This window comes from Callospermophilus lateralis, chromosome 2 (assembly GCF_048772815.1).
Source record: "Callospermophilus lateralis isolate mCalLat2 chromosome 2, mCalLat2.hap1, whole genome shotgun sequence".
NCBI lineage: Eukaryota > Metazoa > Chordata > Mammalia > Rodentia > Sciuridae > Callospermophilus > Callospermophilus lateralis.
Window position 1 is genome coordinate 81660513 of NC_135306.1, and position 19995 is coordinate 81680507.

At 39.0% G+C, this 19995-nt stretch overlaps 1 protein-coding gene across 2 annotated transcripts in view; it reads right to left on the reverse strand.

The window, feature by feature from the left end:
* Positions 1-19995, reverse strand: part of Frmd3 (FERM domain containing 3) — a 255021-nt gene that overhangs the window by 104682 nt on the left and 130344 nt on the right. For both annotated transcript variants that reach the window (XM_076843507.2, XM_076843506.2), the window contains exon 2: positions 15782-15886. In XM_076843507.2, the coding sequence (XP_076699622.1) occupies positions 15782-15886 (105 nt within the window). The remainder of the gene's footprint in view (positions 1-15781; positions 15887-19995) is intronic.

The window sequence follows — 19995 nt, forward strand, 5'->3', positions numbered from 1 at the left end:
ATGACCTCAAAGAGTCACAGTTTGGATAGCATCAGCACCCAGCTCCTCTTCAGACCAGCCTCCTCTAAGATGGATATTGAGCCAAGTCAGCATGAGCCCCATCTCACACGGAAACGATATTTTTCTTTACAGTAGCGGGGAACAAATGACTTTTAAAATCTTATTTTGTGAGGCCTGAGGTCATTAAGGAAAAAAATCAGCTTTACCACAAAACAAAGAAGCCAAGACCTGAATAGTTCAGAATCATGTCACGGCTGGGCATTTTATTTGAAGAAGACACCAAAACGGTCCCAGTGGCCAGCTCACCCCATGCCATATACAAAGGTCATTTCAACATGCTGAGAGCCAGGCAGCTTTTGAGATCACTAAACATGATGTTCCTGAACCTGTTCAGGGAATGTCAGAAAGAGTCATCTATGCATACAGTTTATAAAGATGATAAAAAGGATACCATGGGGAATCCATCATGAGGTCAGGGAGTCCTCCCTCATGGGGCACCCTGCCTGCTTGATGCTAGAGAGGAAAGAAGAGAAAAAAAAAAAACTTACCATCTGTTACATCTCACTCTATCTCCTTTGTGTCACCTAGTAACTGCAGGGTTCCATATTATCCTTACTGTGGGATGTCAGTGCATACCCATAAAGTTCAATAAAAAGCTTGCCTTTGTTGAGCGCATACTAAGTGCCTGGTGCTCATCAAGACTTCCCATGTGCTGTCCTATTTAGTCCTCACAGTCATTTCATTTGTCAATGAGAAATCTGGGGCTCCCGATGTTAAACAACTTGCCTGAGGTCACCTGATAATAAGTGGTGGAGCAGCCAGCTGTGCAGCGGGATTGAAGAGAGTAGCTCCTAACCTCTCAGTCTGTGCCCTCCCACCTGATCAGTTTGCACCACAATGCCTTTATTCTCTTTGATGAACTTTCCCTGTTTTCTCTGAAACTGAAAAATTAAGTAACCAAATCAGTAGTTTCTAATTTACAGTGTCAGATCTCTTTAGTCTTCAAAACTATAATGAGATTCCTCACTGTTTCAACATACTGGAAAGTCTAACAACAACAATAACAAAAAAGTACCCCAACCATGTCACACAGACAAACTTACACAGCAAGTTTCCTTACTTCTGGTCAAAAGTATATTGACTCATTTTGAGAATCCTCATTATCTCCTTCTAAGCAGAAATTACATAGTTATAATTGAACAGTAGACAACTAATTCATTACATCACTTACCAGCTCTGTAACCTTGTGCAGAATGTTTAAACTCTCTGTGTCTCAAATACCACAACTATAAAATGGAAAAAGTGATAGTACCTACCTCATGGGGCTACTGTGAGGATTTAAAAAGCTAATAAGTATAAGATACAATGCTTGGGATTTTAAAATAATAAGTGCTTGTTTGGTGCTGCTACTGGTTTTACTGAATAAGTACAATTTAATGGGTAGACCATATCTTCCAATATATAGACTTCATGGAAGAGAATAATAAAAGGATTCCCTCGATTAAATTACTTTACTAGAAATAAATAGGATATTTTATAACTAAGGCAAGAAACAATTAACAGCAACCAGAAAGCAATACATACTGCTGTTTTCTCACAAAGAGTAATCATCAGTCACTTAACCAATAATATCTGAAATATAAATGTTTTCTGAATGCTCCCAGTTTGACATCTTTTGAACTCTATCGGCCTTCTCTGCCTGACTTCAGCCTGTCTCTCCAACTCCTCTCTGGCTCAAGGAATGCCAAGTCAGTTCCATTTTGTGTGCCCACACCAGGACTGTGAAGATGGTTCCGATACAGTAGAAGGCTCGGAGATGAGAGCCACGTTGGATTGGCTGTGTCTGCCAAGCCACCATAGACTTACTATATCCATCATGCGTATTTCAAAGGACTATAGGAAAATCATTCCCTCAAAGAGGACCAAGCTTAATTTAAAACAAACAAAAATAAAAACATGCCTGGCATATGGTCCAGCAAATCATTTATTCTCCAAGTCACCCAGGTGAACAAAGAGGCATATAGCAAGGTTTTTCACTAAAAAATTACAAAAGACTAAAAGTAACATTAATGGCCAACAGGAACATGTATAAACAAACTGATCTACTCGTATTCTGGATGATTCTGCAGTGTTTTAGGTGAGGTAAATCTTCAAGTGTAACAAAGATCTCTAAGGCACACTGTGGGAAAAAAAAAAATAAGTGAACTGCAAAATTTATAACCATGGCCGCAGTTGGCACCCCAGGGGAACATAGTCATACCAGGCATCTGTTAGCACCCTGGGAACTATGAACTCGAATAAGTTCACAGTTCCAACATTCGATTGTGCTAGATTCCTTTTGATATCTTTTTTTCCCCATGCTGTGATAAAAATCAAGTACCAAGCTAAAACAGGAATGGAACAGGCAATGTACATGGCAACATCTAATAGAGATCCCAGGGCTGCCCAACAGGGACACACACACCACACCTCCCATTATTAAGTGATTGTGGTTATTTTAGAATGAACTGAAAAATAATATTTTCTTGCAATTTACATATATTTAATGGCTATTAAGTTGTTAACACATAAATACTTATTAAGCTATTTGGACCTAACTATTATTATAGAACTTTTAGGTATTTTCTTAACCTATGAATACTGCAAAATAATTACTGAGATCCTAAGAGAGTCATAAATCAGGTGAGTTTAGGAAAATAAGAACTACTGTATCAATAATTAATATGTTTTCTTTTTTAAGTAAAAAGCACAAAACACTACTATGTATTCAAAGAGCACATACACAAACATCTAAACATATTTTTAAAGATTGGGAGAAATACACTGAAGTGATACCAGTGAAAGTGGATAATAGGGAACACAGATGTAGTAGTGTTTGTCAAAGAAAATCATGATGTCAGTATTCATCTTTTTACATGTTTTGGTGCCTTACATGAATAACTAAAAGTCAATTTTTGAATTAAATTATTTATTTATTCTAATTTGTTATATATGATAGCAGAATGCAATTCAATTCATATTACACCTATAGAGCACTATTTTTCAAGTCTCTGATTGTACACAAAGTAGATTCACACCATTCATGTCTACATGCTTAGGATAATGATGTCCATTTCATTCCACCATCCTTTCCTACCCGCCTGCCCCTTCTCTTCCCCTCCCTCCCCTTTGCCCTATCTAAAGTTCCTCCATTTCTCCCATGCTCCCTGCCCCCATCCCCACTATGAGTCAGCATCTTCATATCAAAGAAAACATTCCACCTTTGGTTTTAGGGGATTGGCTTACCTCACTTAGCATAATATCCTCCAACTCTATCCATTTATCTGCAAATGCCATGGTTTTGTTCTCTTTTAATACTGAGTAATATTCCATTTTTTTTTTTGTGTGTGTGTGTGTGTGTGTTTCCCTACCCATTTATCTACTGAATGGTATCTGGGTTGATTCCAAAATTTAGCTGTTGTAAATTGTGCTGCTATAAACATTGATGTGCCTATATCCTTGTAGTGTGCTGTTTTTAAGTTCTTTAGGTATAAACCAAGGAGTAGGATAGCTGGGTCAAATGATGGTTCCTTTCCAAGTTTTCCTAGGAATCTCCATACTGCTTTCCAGCTTGGCTGCACCAATTTGCAGTCCCACCATCAGTGTATGAGTGTGCCTTTTCCCCCACATCCTCGCCAACACTTATTATTATTTGTATTCTTTTTTTTAATATTTATTTTTTTAGTTGTAGTCAGACACAATTTATTTATTTATTTATTTATTTATTTATTTATTTATATGTGGTGCTGAGGATTGAACCCAGGGCTTTGCATGGGATAGGCGAACACTCTACCGCTGAGCCACAACCCCAGACTCTGTTTGTATTCTTAATAGCTGCCATTCTGACTGGAATGAGGTGAAATCTTAGAGTAGTTTTGATTTGCATTTCTCTAATTGCTAGAAGTGTTGAATTTTTTCATGTATTTGTTGATTGGTTTATATCTTCTTCTGAGAAGTGTCTGTTTAGTTCCTTGGCCCATTTATTGATTGGATTATTTGTTTATTTGGTGTTAAGGTTTTTTAATGCTTTATATATCCTAGAGATTAGTGCTCTATCTGATGTGCATGTGGTAAAAATTTTTTGCTCTGATTCTGTAGGCTCTCTATTCACCTGTTTCTTTTGCTGAGAAGAAGCTTTTCAGTTTGAATCCATCCACTTATTAATTCTTGGTTTTAATTCTTGCGCTATAGGAGTCTTATTAAGAAAGTCAAGGCCTAATCTGACATGATGGAGATTTGGGCCTAATTTTTCTTCTACTAGGCGCAGGGTCTCTGGTTTAATTCCTAGGTCTTGATCCACTTTGAGTTGAGTTTCATGCATAATGAGAGAAAGAGGTTTAATTTCATTTAAAAGTCAATTTAAAAAAAAATTTAGTTGTAGATGGAGATAATACCTTTATTTTATTTATTTATTTATTTTTATGTGGTACTGAAGATTGAACCCAGTACCTCACACATGCTAGGCTAGTGCTCTACTACTGAGTTACAGCCCCAGCCCTAAAAGCCAATTTTTAAAAAATTGACAATTAAGCTCTGAATTAAGAATAAAATAAATTAATCTTAAAATTAAGAATAAAGGTGGATTTTCTGTAATTCAGATTCCATAGGAAGAATTTCACACATTACAGGCAGATACCAAACCCAGCTAAGCACCTGGAGTTGACATTTTGGCCAGGCCCAGGAGCTAACAGGCCTGGATTTAAATCCCAACCTTGACACTAGGTGGCTGTGTGACTGTGAGGAAATCCCTGGGCTTCCTCACTCACAGCATCCTTAATAAGGATAAAATGGGTTAATTCGGGAAGAAGCCCTTAGAACACAGCGTAGTGCGTAGAGGAGAGTCTGTAATTACCAGCTCCATCTTCCCACTGGCTGATAGAGACTTTCTAGCTTGTGCAGTGGCAGCCCTCACTGAGGCCCTGTCATCTTCTTCCCATCTCCCCCACCTCACTTTCCCTTCTTCTCTTCATTAGCAGGTTATTCTATCTAAACACAATACCAACTGTTAGCCCTTTGTCTCTCTCTTTATCACCTTCTTCTTTCTTCTCTCTTTTCTCAACTCTTCCAATTAGAGTTGTGAATTGGCCATTGAAGTTGAGTCTGAGCCACATCAACAACTCCTGCCATTACTGGAGGTAGAGATGGATTACATCTGTGTGAATAAACAACCATGATGTGGTGGTGTGCTTGGTGATTAAATATAAGGCTTAGAATACTTACTGAATTTCTGTTTTCCTTTCAATTACTAGTTTTAATGTATGCTATTTTAGTCTTAAAAAGAAAAGAAAAAAGGCCTGTATCTTTATTGGAAATTGATTTTCCCTAAGAGGGGCAGAAAGAAAACTCTGACAACCAAATATCTGAATTTATGGCTGTTTTATTATAGCTGAAAACTTCATTTCCTCAACTCTCATTTACAATAAAAATTCTAAAATCTAAGGCCACTAAGACAACATCATTGATTCTACAAAATCAACTTAGGAAGGAAGATGAACCGCAAGACGCATCCCTTAGTATTATTTGAAGATCCTGGGAAGGCATCTGCCGCAGATATTGTTAGGACTCAGCAGTCTTCTTTTAGAAAGGCTGCCCCTTAGGTTACTGGAATCCATCATAGGACGGAAAATTCAGCCTCCCTAACCCACCTTGCCTTCTGCAAATCAGAGTAGCTCTTAGCTAATGATTGACAGGTAGGAGTATAAATGCCTCTGCTACCTCACCACTTAACAGGACCAACTCTAAGTCCAGAGCTCTTCTGGGAGAAGGAGGTAGTTCCCCTCTGCAGGACTTTGCCCAAGCTCACATACTTGCTTGGCCTCCTTTCCTTCTCTGTCCTAATCTCCCGCTCCTCTACAAGTCTTTTCCTGGAAACAGTTCCTAACAATTCACTATACTAGGATTTTAATCCCAAGATCTTCTTCTGGGAAGCTGACCTAATGCAGCCTTCCTAACTCTCCACCAATAACTGCACTTTCTGTATTTAAAATCTTTTCCTTAGCAGTTTATCCCTAGTGCCTTAAGCTTAAACCTTGGAAACCTGCAAAACCCCTGTGAGAGGTCCCAATTTAAGAGGACTTTTAATATTGATAATCTACCCTGACCACATTCCAGGACCTTTCTTGGTAAATTTTGATTGGGAGCAAATGAAATCTTTAAAAAAGGATGTCTAGGAGGAAGTTTACAAAGGAAGTTAAAAGCTAGGGGATTCTGAAACCTTCTATATCCTGACTTTCTTATCTGCAATTTTGGTGGGGGAAGGTAGGGGGCAGATTTGAGAAATGCTGGGATTTCTTCAGCTTTAACAGTACACGTTCTATGAACCTGAAGGATAAGGACATTGCCAAGTGTTCCCTCTATTTAATTTATCCAGGCCCAGCTGCACTGAGCCCTAAGAGATCATTTTTCTCTAACCTATCAAATAAATGGTGCATATCTTTTGTACATTCTAATTTTGGCTTGTTTGGGAGAAGAAGAAGGTGTGTGTGAAGTGGTGATTTGTGACTAAGTAAATTGATTTTTAATTTGGTAGCTGCTAAGACCAAAAAAAAAAAAAAAAAAAAAAAAAACTTCTAAAAGTAAACAATTTATTATAACTACTTCAAATGTTCAGTTTCTGTTAAAATTGATTCAGCCTATGATTACATAATAGATTACTCGCTTCTCTGTTATCTTTCTTAATCCTTTGGTGCCCAAAACAGAGTAATTTACAGCCTAGAAAAATGTGTTAACTAATCCATGGGGCTTTTAAAAAGAGTGAATGCACCTTCTCGAGCAGGAGATTGTTTTTCTTTTCTATAGTAATCAGATCCAAAATCTGACCATTCCCATCATGGCCCTAAAACGATGGCCTGGTTCTCACACACTCCCAGACAAAGCCCAGAGTAACCCAGTCCCTGCCTTATGTAGACAATTTATGTCATTTACAGGTCCTTTGGCCTCTGCTGAGGAAGAAAGAATGTTCTGGATGGTAGGTTAGAGCTTGGCCCTTATTATTTAGGTACCAATAACAATAAATTACACTCCAGCTTCAATAAAATCTGACACAAGAGCAACAACAGACAACAATAAATCTGTAAAGCAAGAATGCTCAGGTTGTTGTTCATTTGGAAGTCAATCTATATAAGAAAAATTGTATTGCTTTGACGAAGTGTTTTTTACTTCTTTATTCATAATATATTTTGTATTCTAGAGTCTTAGGATAGGCAAAATATATGTGACAGGAGAAGAAATGTAAAAAAAAAAAAAGAGAGAGAGAGAAGTAGACAGCATCCATGCAAACATTAGGCAGCCTCCATCCGCCTCACTAATTTCAATGCTCTCATCAGAAAAGGGAAAGGGGGAGGGAGGGAGAAAAAGAGGGTGAGGGACTGGGGGGATATGGAGAGAGAGGAGAGGAGAGAGGAAAGAGAAAACCAAAGAATAAATACTTTAGACTTTGTGATCCAAATGATCTCTGTCACTACTCAGCTCTGCTTCTGGAGCATGAAACCAGTTCCAGAAAATACATATATAAATAGGAGTCACTGTGTTCCAATAAAACTTTATTCACAAAAGCAGATGAAAGGGGACTGGGGCTGTGGCTCAGTGGTAGAATGCTTGCCTAGCACTTGTGAGGCACTGGGTTTGATCCTTAGTACCAATACATACACACATACACATATACATACATACATACATACATACATAAAATAAAGGTATTGTGTTCATCTAGAAGAAGAAGAAGAAGGAGGAGGAGGAGGAGGAGGAGGAGGAGGAGGAGGAGGAGGAGGAAGAGGAGAGCAGCAGCAGATTAAGGGTCTTGCATGCTAGCCACTAACCCACATCCAAGAAATTTTAGTGTACTCTCTCAAAGAAAAAAAGTTATAGTTTGAAAATGGAACACATTTTCAAATAATTTATAAAAACAATTACTCCTGATTATCTTAAAGCACACTGGGATAAGAGAAATTATGGGATTCCTTCAAGGTTATCATGAAATTCATGTAACATTTTGTTGTTATGCCACATAAACTTATTAACATTATCACTAAAATGTTCTAAGGTCAAATGTCACCAAGTTGCCAGACCCACAAACCATTCAAACTTTTTAAAGCAAGGAATACAAGATCAGATACATAGCTGATAATATGGATTAATACAATTAAACAGAAACCTTATGAAATAGGCCCTATTTGTATTCCCATTTTACAGATGAAGACATTGAGGCATTGAAAGGTAAGGAATCTGCTAAAGTCATATAATTAGCAAGGGGCAGGGATAGAATTTCTACTTTATCTCCCAGGTTTCCCAGACAACAAGCTCAAAATTTATCACCTCTCCCTCAAAACCTGCTCTTTCCTATAGAGTTTGTTTGGTGGTTGACTTCATATATAGTCCAAACCCTGAAAAGTTCAGACACCTTGTTGGTATAGCCATCTCGAGAGGCCCTGAAACTACATTTTTGAGAGGAGGTCTCCTAGCCCCATCTTCCAACCACCTGTACCAACCAGGTACAAACCCTCCAGGATCAGACTAGCCAACAACTGAACACCCCTGGGTGACACCTGCACATGGCATGAAGTGCAGAAGAACCACAGCTAAACCCTGCCCAAATCCCTGAACCACAAAATTATTTGCCATAATAAATGTGGGTTTTTCTAAGCCACTAAAGTATGGGAGGCTTGTTACACAGTAAAATAACTAGAACACAAGCTACTCATCATTACCCTCCAAGCTACAACCGAACTGTGAAAGAAATATGGTGAAGCTAAAAAGAAACAAAAGTCTACGTCAAACCATCATTTCTTAACCTGTACTGTTTTTATTTCTCCAAGCTATACACCACAGTTTCACTCTGATATTTTTCCCAGCTTGTCTTGAAAGCTATCTTGAAACTCCCAAATCCACTGGCTTCCAGTCACCTCTGATGATCTTTGGCTATGGGACCCTCCATCAATTTTTTTTTTCTAAGAGAAAAACCTTATCTCCCTAATTGATTTCCTGCCCAGGTTCTTCCCACCACCAAGAGAGCAAAGCCTCTCTACCTTGGATATTCCTATTTATTCCTGACACAAGGATAAAATGGTATTTTCCTGGTCTACTTATTGTTATAATTGCCTTCTGGTCCAAACAAGATAACCAGTTTATGCATTCCCTCCCCATAAAAATTATGACTTCCTGGTGTGCTAAGTGGCTTCAAGATCATGACCTTTCACATGTTTTTATGTCTTTTTTTTTATTGTTGGTTGTTCAAAACATGTGTATGTATACATATATGCTCATGTATAATTATTAGCTGAATAAGTGGATTCTTTTTCTTACTTTTTAATTCTAGCAATAAAAAAACCACATATTTTCACATAAAAAAAAAAAAGATCATGACCTTTCATCAGGTGTCCCTTCCCCTCCCAGAAGGACATCAGATATAAACAGCACCAATTATGAGCAATTATTTTAGCTAAACACCAAGTCCTGCTGTCTGCTGAAAGATTCTGACAATTTCCTCAAGTTTGTCAACGTTAATATTTTGGGCCACAACTGAATCACTAGATGATATATCCAGTTTTAAAGATGTTATGACTACCTGTGACTTGAATGTTCAAAGTCCTCACCCACAAGGCCAGTTACCTGTGCTTTTCCATATGGGCACTCAGAAAGTCTTGATTTTTAATGCTTCTTGATCCTTAAAAGCAAAAGGAAACTCATTACACGGGGAAACCCATGTCGGGGACCCGGGGGACTTGAGGCAGCAGAACAACCCTACTCTTCAGCACATGGCTGCCCTAAATCTTAGGTACCACTCCTGTTCCTAGTTATAAGCATCTGTGAAGCAATTATCCGAGGAGCAGGAAGCAGCCTTTCAATGGCAGGAGCAGCTGGTGGGACATAATGCTGTCTGGCTTCCTGGCATCATCCCCAGAGTTAAACCTCAAATCATTGGGATGATTTTTATTCCATTCCATGTCCTCCCCAAGGTGTCTCTAGAAAAAGCAAATTGCTCTAACAGACAATGTCTTTTTCCATTATTAATAAAACTCACTAATAGGCTCACTAGGTCTTTCTGGCTCCCGACGTAAAAACCTCAGGGCTGTAATTATATTAGGGGGGCATCAAGGACCAACATGCCCTTGCATCCATGATTTTGCAGCTCACTCTCCCATTAGAAAGCATATAAACCCTGTGGTGTCTGGAGGACATCTGAAACACAATGCTCTGTCACAGGGCATTTGAGGAGCATGCCCCCCAAGGTGTGGACTTCCCTTGTCTTTGGTATGAGGCATAACCATCCTGTCAGGGAAGACAGTGGCACTAATGTTAATGGGTTTGGCAAATGCTTAGAACTAAGGGAAGTTTAAAAACCCAAGGTACAGAGTACAGTCTCCTTCTAGGCTGTAAACCAGCCACAATCAAGTTCTAGAATAACGTCTCCTCTGGCTGGCATGGAAGAGGATACTCCCTCAGCTCTAAGGCACTGGGAAGGGCTTCCTTAGTTTGTACAGCAACTTCCCTTAGTTACATTTGGAAAAGTGAAGGTGTGAAAGAAAAAGAAGGGAAATCCAGCAAATGAATATCTCAAACCATAACCATAGAAACTAAAATTATGATATCCAGCTAATTATTTCAAAATTTCACCTTTCCAACCAGAAGTTACCCAAATACCTGAGCAAAAATGGTGAAAAGAATATGCTAGATTTAAGAAATACACCTGGACTTAGACCAAATACTACCTTTTCCTTTTTGGAATCATTTCTACTAATACTTCTAGAAATATTACCCAGCTTTCTCTTTTAGTAAAGCCAGGATAATTCTATTTACCTCTTTTTCCTATAATTATAGGAATTCCTCAGAAGATGAATGTGGTGCAAACTGAAGGAGGTTCTTATGAGCTGGTATTTAACCTATCCCTCCATCAGACAAAATAATAATAATGGAAACTCTGGGCCCTTGCCATTAAAATAGAAAAAAAAATAGTCATTATTTACTGATTCAGTCCTCATCACTTTCAGAGCATGTGGGGCAGGAGACATCTTGTCAAACATATGGTGTTCCAAACGTAATAATGCTAAATATTTAATATTCCACAATAGTTTGCTGTCGATTGAGAAAGAGACACAGGCAAACCACTAGCCCCACAACAAAGGTAAGTTCCACTTCAGTTTCTATAACTTGGTTTTCTTTCTTGGTTAGCTTCTATCCAAATAATTTATCAGTTTTATTTGTAATTATTTAAAAAGTGCAAGAGCTGATTAAAAATAAAACAAAAAACAAAACAACAACAACAAAAACAATGTTGGTAAACTAGTCTTTGCTTAAGACTCCCATACAGGCTTGTCTTCATTCCTTTGAGTCCATTGCTTTTCTAATTTTTCAATACTCACTTTCTGTTTTCTCTCTCCAAAGATCATGATAGTGCTCCCTGCCTTTACAAGAAATTGTTACAAACACTGACAGGTCTGAGATGCTAATCATGGCTATAATTCCTCACCTAGACCTAATGTATCATGACTGTAAGAATAATAATAGCAATAATTAATAATAAAATTAAAATATATAATGTAGTTAATATATACCATGTGTTAAGTATTTATATATTTTATATCTAATTCTCATATCAGCTCCAAACAGAAGTATTTTATCTTTATTTGGACAGAGACTCAGAGAGCTTTAATAATTTGGCCAAGATCACATTACTTCTTTACCAGCAGAGATAGGATTTCTAAATCATATCTCTCTGAATCCAAAGTCTAGACAGGTTTGTACAGCAACTTCCCTGCAACCCATGCAGAAGCTATAATAAAAGTTCTCAGGTATGGGTTTGGCAGATGCTTAGAACTCCAAGAAATTTAGTAGCTACAATAGATAAGACAGTTTTGTTTTGGGGTATTCCCCATATTTTTCCTCTAATTTATTACCCTTAAAAATTAAGCTAAGCTAAGTCAAAACACAAAGAACAATGAAGCACATCTGCCTGAAGACATCTTTTATTCTAACCTTAAAAAATAATTTTAGGCATATAAAAATTCATAAAAACAGTAGAGTGTAACTTTCACTCATTCTTCCTGAATATTAGCATCTTGTGTAACTGCAGTACAATTACAAAAATAAGAAACCAGTAACTAGCACAATAGTATTAACTGAACAACAGACTTATTCTGGAGTTTGCACAGTTTCCCACTGCAATACTTTTCTCTGTTCCAGGATCTACTCCATGATCCCATGTTGCTTTTACTTGAAGTGTCTCTCCAGTCTAATACAGTTCCCCATATTTCCTTGTCTTTTACCACCTTAATGATTTTAAATGAAAAGCTTTAAGTTATTTTGGAGAATGTGCCTCGCTTTGGACTTGACTGATGTTTTCTCCAGACTTGATGGAGATTGTGCCTTATTGGGAAGAATAACAGAGACAGTGTACCCTTCCCAGTGCCTCAGGCTGGGAGTCCATGGTGTTGCTACCTTTTTACTGGTGATGTTTATTTTAATCTCAGTTAAAGTGGTGCCTTCCAGCCTTCTCCATTGTAAAGTTATTATTTTCCCCTTTGTACTGAAAAAATATTTGGGAAAGATGGAGGTACTCTGAGTCTCGAAACATCCTGTTGCTCCTCAAAATTTGCCCACTGATTTTAGGATTCTTTGATGACTCTTAGCTGCAACAATTATCATTGGATTGTTCTAATGGTGGTTTTCTCTTTCCCTCATTCCTTCTACATTTATTAATCAGAATTCTTCTGTAAGAAAAAAAAAACAGTCCCATCTTACTCTTCAATTTATTTGTACAATTATTTATATCAGTATGGCCTCACGATATTTATTTCATTTTATGGGTTCTAATAATAATGCTATTGTTATTTAGTTTTGCCACTCCAATTGTTCCAGTTTGAGCCATTGGCACTTGTTTGGGGTAAGCTCAGTGCTTTACCTAGCACTCTGTCCTTTGTGCGTGTGCATGTGAGTGCATGTGTGTGTGCACATGCGCAGCTACAGTACTTCCTCACTTTCTGTTACCACAAGATACCCCAGGTTCATCTTGTGATTCTCCTATTTCAGTCCTGGAATCAACACTTTCTGCAAAAAGACCTTGTTGCTGTGGTTGGAGAATGGCATTTAGACCCCAAAATCTGTGTGTGCTCATTGCTGCTCTGGCATCATTGCTTCTAGGCCTTCTTAGAGCACAGAACTTCTTAGAACAGGAAATCTATGTGTGCATGTACTAGCCCAGCCTATACACACAACTATATTTGTTTACATATCTATCTATGGTATATATCTTAAAAATCATGAACTCATATTGATATTTCTGATTCCAGTTCCTTAATTCTGAAGACCTTTCTTAATTACATCCAATATCTCCCCAATGCAAAGGTTAAGAGCTATGGAGAAAAAAGGCTCACGCATTTCAGTGGCTTCTAGCTATTGCCTAGGCCAAAGGTCAGCAAACTGTGGCTAACTGCCTGCTTTCTAGTGCACAGTAAAGAAAAATGAAGTTTTATTGGCATAGAGCCACATTCACTAATTTAGTATTGTCTACAGCCACTTTCCATGAAAACAGCAGGGTGAGTGATTGCAACAGAGACTATTTGAGCAACAAAGCTGAAAATATTTTCTATGTGGGCCTTTACAAAAAAAGACTAGGGCTGTGTTTAAAATTTTACGTAGGAAATAGAAAGGAAAGGATGTGAGTTCAAACCCCATCCTGTTTCTCTCTTCATTGCAGAGCTTTGGAAAGACTAGATACTGTATGTGTAAACTTCCTAGAGCATGATGATTGCTTAACTAATGGTATCTAGAATTTCTCCTATAAGTTGGATGTCTATAATATAGAATGGAATTTTACACAAAAATAATCTATTTTCAGTTTCAGGGTTTTTTGTTTGTTTGTTTGTTTTGTTTTGTTTTGTTTTGTGGGGCGGGGGGGGGGGGTGTTTGTTTGGTACCAAGGATTGAACCCAGGGGGGCGCTTAACCACTGAGCCACATCTCCAGCCCTTTCTAATATTTTATTTAGAGACAGAGTCTCACTAAGTTACTTAGAGCCTCCCTAAGTTGCTAAGGCTGGCTTTGAACTTGTGATTCTCCTGCCTCAGCCTCCTGAGCCACTGGGATTACAGGTGTGTGCCACCAACCCAGCTTATTTTCAGTTTTAATTAGATGATGAATACACTCCAGAGTCTGTTAGGCTTACAGGGATTTGAATCATGATCCTAAATTCAAATATTCATTCTATTGCTTACTAACTGTGGGACCTTTCAGCCTGTTTTACTCTCCATATAATATCCTCTCAAACCATAAGAAGCTATGTCTATGAATGCCTTTATGCCATGGTTCCCAACACTGGCCAGAAGACCAAAGTGAACCCAACTGCATCAAAATTAGAATAGGAATGTGTTAAAATACATGTTCCTGAGACTGGCCCAGGAATTCTGATTGAGGAGGTCTGGAATAAGATCCACACTGAGTATTTTTAGCAAACACTCAAGGTGATTCTGTTGCAGGGCCAAGTCTGGGGACCACTGTTACTTAGTAGTAAATGTCACACCACAGACCCCCTCCCTGACACCATGTGAGCCCTGCATCCTCACCACTGTCCTTTGCCTTCCTCACTCTGTAAATACTTGGCCCCTTCAAGGGCGACTGCAGGTTCCATAGGAAACCAAAACCTCTTCCTCTGAGCCACTTCATTGTATCCCCCCACAGGGTCCTGTAGGACTCCAGGAGCTAAGTAACTTCCTCTGTGTTCCAGGACAAAAACTAATCTTCCTCCTTTACAAAAGTACACTCTGCAAACCTTCCCTCTTCATGCTGAGTCAGTAAATACTAAACTAACAGCCTGGTGGGATTGTAGAGAGGGAAGAGGAAACAGGAAGAAAACCAGGAACCCTGGAGAGGAAGGGGACAAATAAAAAAGGAGTCCTATCCCCCAGCTCTGCCCCCCAAACCTTGGCAACCCAGGAAGCCAATTCACACTTGTACAGAGCCTCTAGCCCACAGCTCAAATGCACAGCAGGGTTGCAAGAAGAGGAAGCCCTACTGGCTGGGACAGAGATTCCAGAGGTCTTTTGGATGTGAGAGGCACATGCCCCAGGAAGTCTAGCACATGCCATGCCTACAGACACTAAAGCACACACCTGCTTGAAAAGTGAGACTCCTTGCTCACTCTTGTGAGCTAGAAAGGGTAAATGTGTCCAGGAGCAAGAAGACAAGGAGCAACTTCCAAAATAATTTAATCTTTCATCTGTCAAAAGCTTTTTTTAAAAACTGAGGTAAAATCCACATAACATAAAATTAACGATTTTAAAATGCACATTCCAGTGGCATTTAGTACATTCACCATGTGGTGCAACCACCACCTGTATCAGGTTCCAAACATTTTCATGATCCCCAAAGAAAACCCTAAACCCATTAAGCATTCACCCTCTCATCTACCAGTAGTGGTTTATTGTCAGAGGTTGGGGGATTTTTCTCTAATCAGATTTTATGTGGCCACTGTTGATACCATTGTGCCAATCAAATGGCACAGGAATATTCTCTCTTCTGTCCAGGTGGGACCAGCTTTCTGGAAAGACCTATAATGTAACCTTCTCCTGTTCTACCCAGTCAGTGGGACAGGGCCTAAGCCTTTGACTCACATACCCACTGAATGAATAGTTTCCTGTGGCCAATAATCCATGAGAACAAGGACCCCACAGGGGCTCTGGGAGGCACACCCACAGTGCCCCACAGCCTGGGTTCCTCCCTCAGAATGGGTTGAGATAGGGGTTAGCTCTTACCCGCTGCTTCTCTGGATCCACATAGCGAATGCCAAAGTAGTCCTTCTCCAGCAAGCTGTAGTAGTTGCAGATGTGGTCGATAAGAAACTGCCCTTTGGTTTCCCTCTGCAAGGGAAGCACATGAAAGTTTCAATCACAGCTCACCTACACATTGTGTCCATAGAAGGAAGGCCTCACTCACCCCAATGGGTCTGTGTTTAGAAAAATGGATTCACTTGTTTCTGGAGGAGGGGCTTCCATATTCTGTTAATCACAACTTCATTGAAAACATGCACATGCACACACACACAATCAAAAGAACACCAAAGAGAGGAGCCAAAAGGATATTCAACAATCCCTGCATAGACGCAATGCACTCTAAAATGCTCTATTTCATTCTAATATTTGCAAAATATGTTTTATTTAATTTTTCAAATGCTGTTTGCAACTCAGAACACTGACTTCACTTCTCAATACTTGTGGAGAACCACAGTTTGCAAACCCTCAGATAGCACATACGAGGCCCTGGATGATTATTCTAATCACTTGTTCCATCCTCACCAGGAACCTGAGGAAGGTCCTCATCTTACATCTGAAGAAACTGAACCACAAAGGGATTCTATGACTTGCCCAAGTCACACAACTTTACAAAACAAGGCAGGAGCTCAGCTAGACCAACTGGCTGCAGATTCGAAGCTCCTACCCAGACACTGTCTCCTCAGATTATGCTGAGTCCACTTCCAGTCTAGGCAGCAGTGCACTGAGAAGTACTGGATACTTCAACCCCACCAGGAATGTTAGAAAACCTGCTTCCTCAAGCCCTAAAGCCACCATTTCCATCCATACATCAACACAGAAAGGTACTGTGGAGATCAAGCATCCCAGGACTAGGATCTAAAGACAGGCCCTTGTCATTGGGGTAAACCCTGGTTATTTCTATTTTGGTTTAGATGTTTGTGCTATACGATTTCTAAATTGGTTAGATTATCTTTCCTTCCAAAATTCCTAAAGACATACCAGCAAAATCTGATTAAGATTACATTACAACCAAACCCTCTGAATAGCAAAGACCCATCTAAGCCTCCATCAGGATTCTGATAAGATTAATTCATGCTTCAATCAAAGTTGCTGATAGACCTACAGAATGTTTTAGGGATGGAATGTGGCCTATTGAAAAGAAATTAAGAAACTAGAAAGATTAAGTGAGCCATTCTTCTAATCCATTAAAACTAATTTAGAAGATTAGTTTGGCCTATGCTACATGGTGATGTCTTCATTAAAAAGTACAATCACCAGCTCAGGGATGGGGTGGAAAAGCCACTCCCTGGCCAAGGATGCACAGCGCTGGGTGAAGCACAAGTTGTGATATGAATGAAGCCTCTGTTTTCCTGCATCACTTTCTTTCTTTTTTTGGCAGGGGGTGGGTACTGGGGATTGAACCCAGGGGCACTTAATCACTAGGCCACCTCTCCTCAGCCCTTTCTCTTTGTATTTTATTTAGAGACAGGGTCTCTCAAAGTTGCTTAGGCCCTCACTAAGTTGCTGAGGCTGGGTTTGAATTTGCAATCCTCCTGCCTCAGCCTCCCAAATTGGTGGGATTCCAGGCATGTGCCACTGTGCCCAGCCTGACATCAATTTCAACTTTAATTTTGCCTGAGTTGAAAGGCCTTTATAAGAAAAACCATCTGATGTGAGTCAAAAGAGACAAATCATCAAAATTGAATTTGGTTTTAAATTTCTGTAATTGTTACACCAGGAGACTCAAATGACAACCTTTATCTGACAATAGCTGATTACAATGCCCAGAATATAATCAATAGATTTAGTTTCTCTTACACATATACTCTGTAGTCACTCATCTTAAAGAGACTGAGTATTATCAACTCACTGAACATAACACATTGAGTTCCTCATTTTATGATTGGATTGCAAAGCTCACTGCATTCAGGTGTACCATGAGGAACTCTCCCTACCATATGCAGGATACACCAGATCCGTGAGTCAAAGCAATGTGTTGTAATAAAATGAATGGAACAGATCTTAACTGGGCATACAGATACTGCTGTCATTTTGTCCTAAGAAATATGTGGTCCAAAGCAAAATAAAGATTTTTGCTAATGATTAAACACAGTGACCAATATATATATACCCCTCAGCAATATGTTCTTAGACTACTCAAGAGCCTTGAGATAAGAAAGATACCAATGCAATGTAGTAACTGGAGTATGTAAGTGTAGCTGAAATAGGGATCAGTACCTTCCACAAAAGCAGGTCAGGCCAATTCTCATGTGCTATGGTTTGGATATCATTTGTCCAATATTGTGGTTCATATACTGGGAGACTGGTCCCCAATACAGCTGTATTGAAGTGGTAGGGATTTCAAGAGATGATTAGATCACAGGGTACAACACCCTGTAATGGATTAGTGTAGTTCTTGCAGAACCTGGCTAATTCTTATAGGAGTAGATGGTTGTAAGAGTGACCTTGGCTCCTCCCCAATCTCTTGCTCCTTTGTTCACAGGCATAGCCCTTTTGCCTGGGGCCAGTACCCTTTCCATTTCTCAGCTCATGTTGTAGCAGCCAGATGTGTAACACCTTGCTGTTTATACTTTCCAGCTACCAGAATCATACGCCAAATAAACCTCTTTACTTATCCACAACCCAATGTTGGGTATTCTGTTATAACAACACAAAATGGATTGACAACCCACAACATGGGATGTAGTCTCTGTTACTCAAAATATGACTGAAAGACCAACAAAATTGAAGAGCAGCAGCCTCAGCATTGTCTAGGAGGGAGGTTGTTGGAAACAGACTCTCAGGCACAGCCCAGACCTACTAAACCTGATCTGCCTCTTAACAATATCCCTAGGCTATTTATATCCACATTAAAGTTTGAGAAGCATTGGTCAGGAATTTCCTAACTGGGAAAAGTACAAAATTTTACTTGTCCATAGAGATGACTTAGAAAAATAAGAACCCATTTCTTTTCCAAAATAATCTGTATCATACTGTTTCATGCCAAGGAAGATGGCAAATAGCCCCCACATTCTACTCTGTTCCACTCATGCCTGGAAATCTGGATGAGGTTTGTGAGCTACTAAGTTTCTATTATTATCATTCCCATGCACTAAGTGCAATTCTTGCACTCAACAAGAGACCACACAAGTGCAATATCAAGTGTTAGAAAGGCTTGTTCACTGGTCAGGTGTGAAGAGGCACAGCCCAGCTATCTGTCCATATATCTCATATCAGGAGAGGAACTGGAGGACAAACTGGAGTTCTGACCCAAGAATTTTTCCTAAGCCTCCTAAGGATAGAGGCATCTTCCCTGCTGCCTAAGCCAGTAGTTAGCCCTAGATGTTACTGAATTAATAAATGAAGTATTGCTTTTCAGACCTGGATTACCTGGGATCTGGGAAGAAAAGTGTTTCACAGAAACCCTTCAGCCTGCACAGCACTAATAGTCTCAGGAAAGACAGCAGAGTTCTCTGATTGACTATTCTTTCTATGTAACAGAATTAGCTAACTTTCATGCATTCCTTCGAGGTCTGTGTGGAGAAGTAGTTATCAAAGATTTCAAGTAAAAAGACTTTTTTTAATATCAAAATTTTGTCAGTTTTCCCACAGGATAGCAGCTGCACTTTCAAAGCTGAATAAGAGGGGTAAAAAATCAAACAGCTTATGTAAATTCTCTAGAGCTCTTTCATAAATTGTGTTTTATTCATCTCGACAGCATTTCATACATGTGAAAAATGATAGGATACAAATGTCTAAGTAATAGGGGCTCCTCATACAGGGGTCACTATAATTTGATCATCTGTGACTAAAATCCTTAAGTGATCGAAATCTTTGGGACACTATGAAAGCAGTACTAAGAGGAAAATTCATTTCATGGAGTTCATTCCTTAAAAGAAGGAAAAGCCAACAAATAAATGACCTCATGCTACACCTCAAAGCCTTAGAAAAAGAAGAACAAATCAGCAGCAAATACAGCAGAAGGCAAGAAATAATTAAAATTAGAGCAGAAATCAATGAAATCGAAACAAAAGAAACAATCGAAAAAATTGACAAAACTAAAAGTTGGTTCTTTGAAAAAATAAATAAGATTGATAGACCACTAGCCACACTAACAAGGAGAAGAAGAGAGAGAACCCAAATTACTAGCTTACGGGATGAAAAAGGCAACATCACAACAGACAATTCAGAAATACAGACGATAATTAGAAATTATT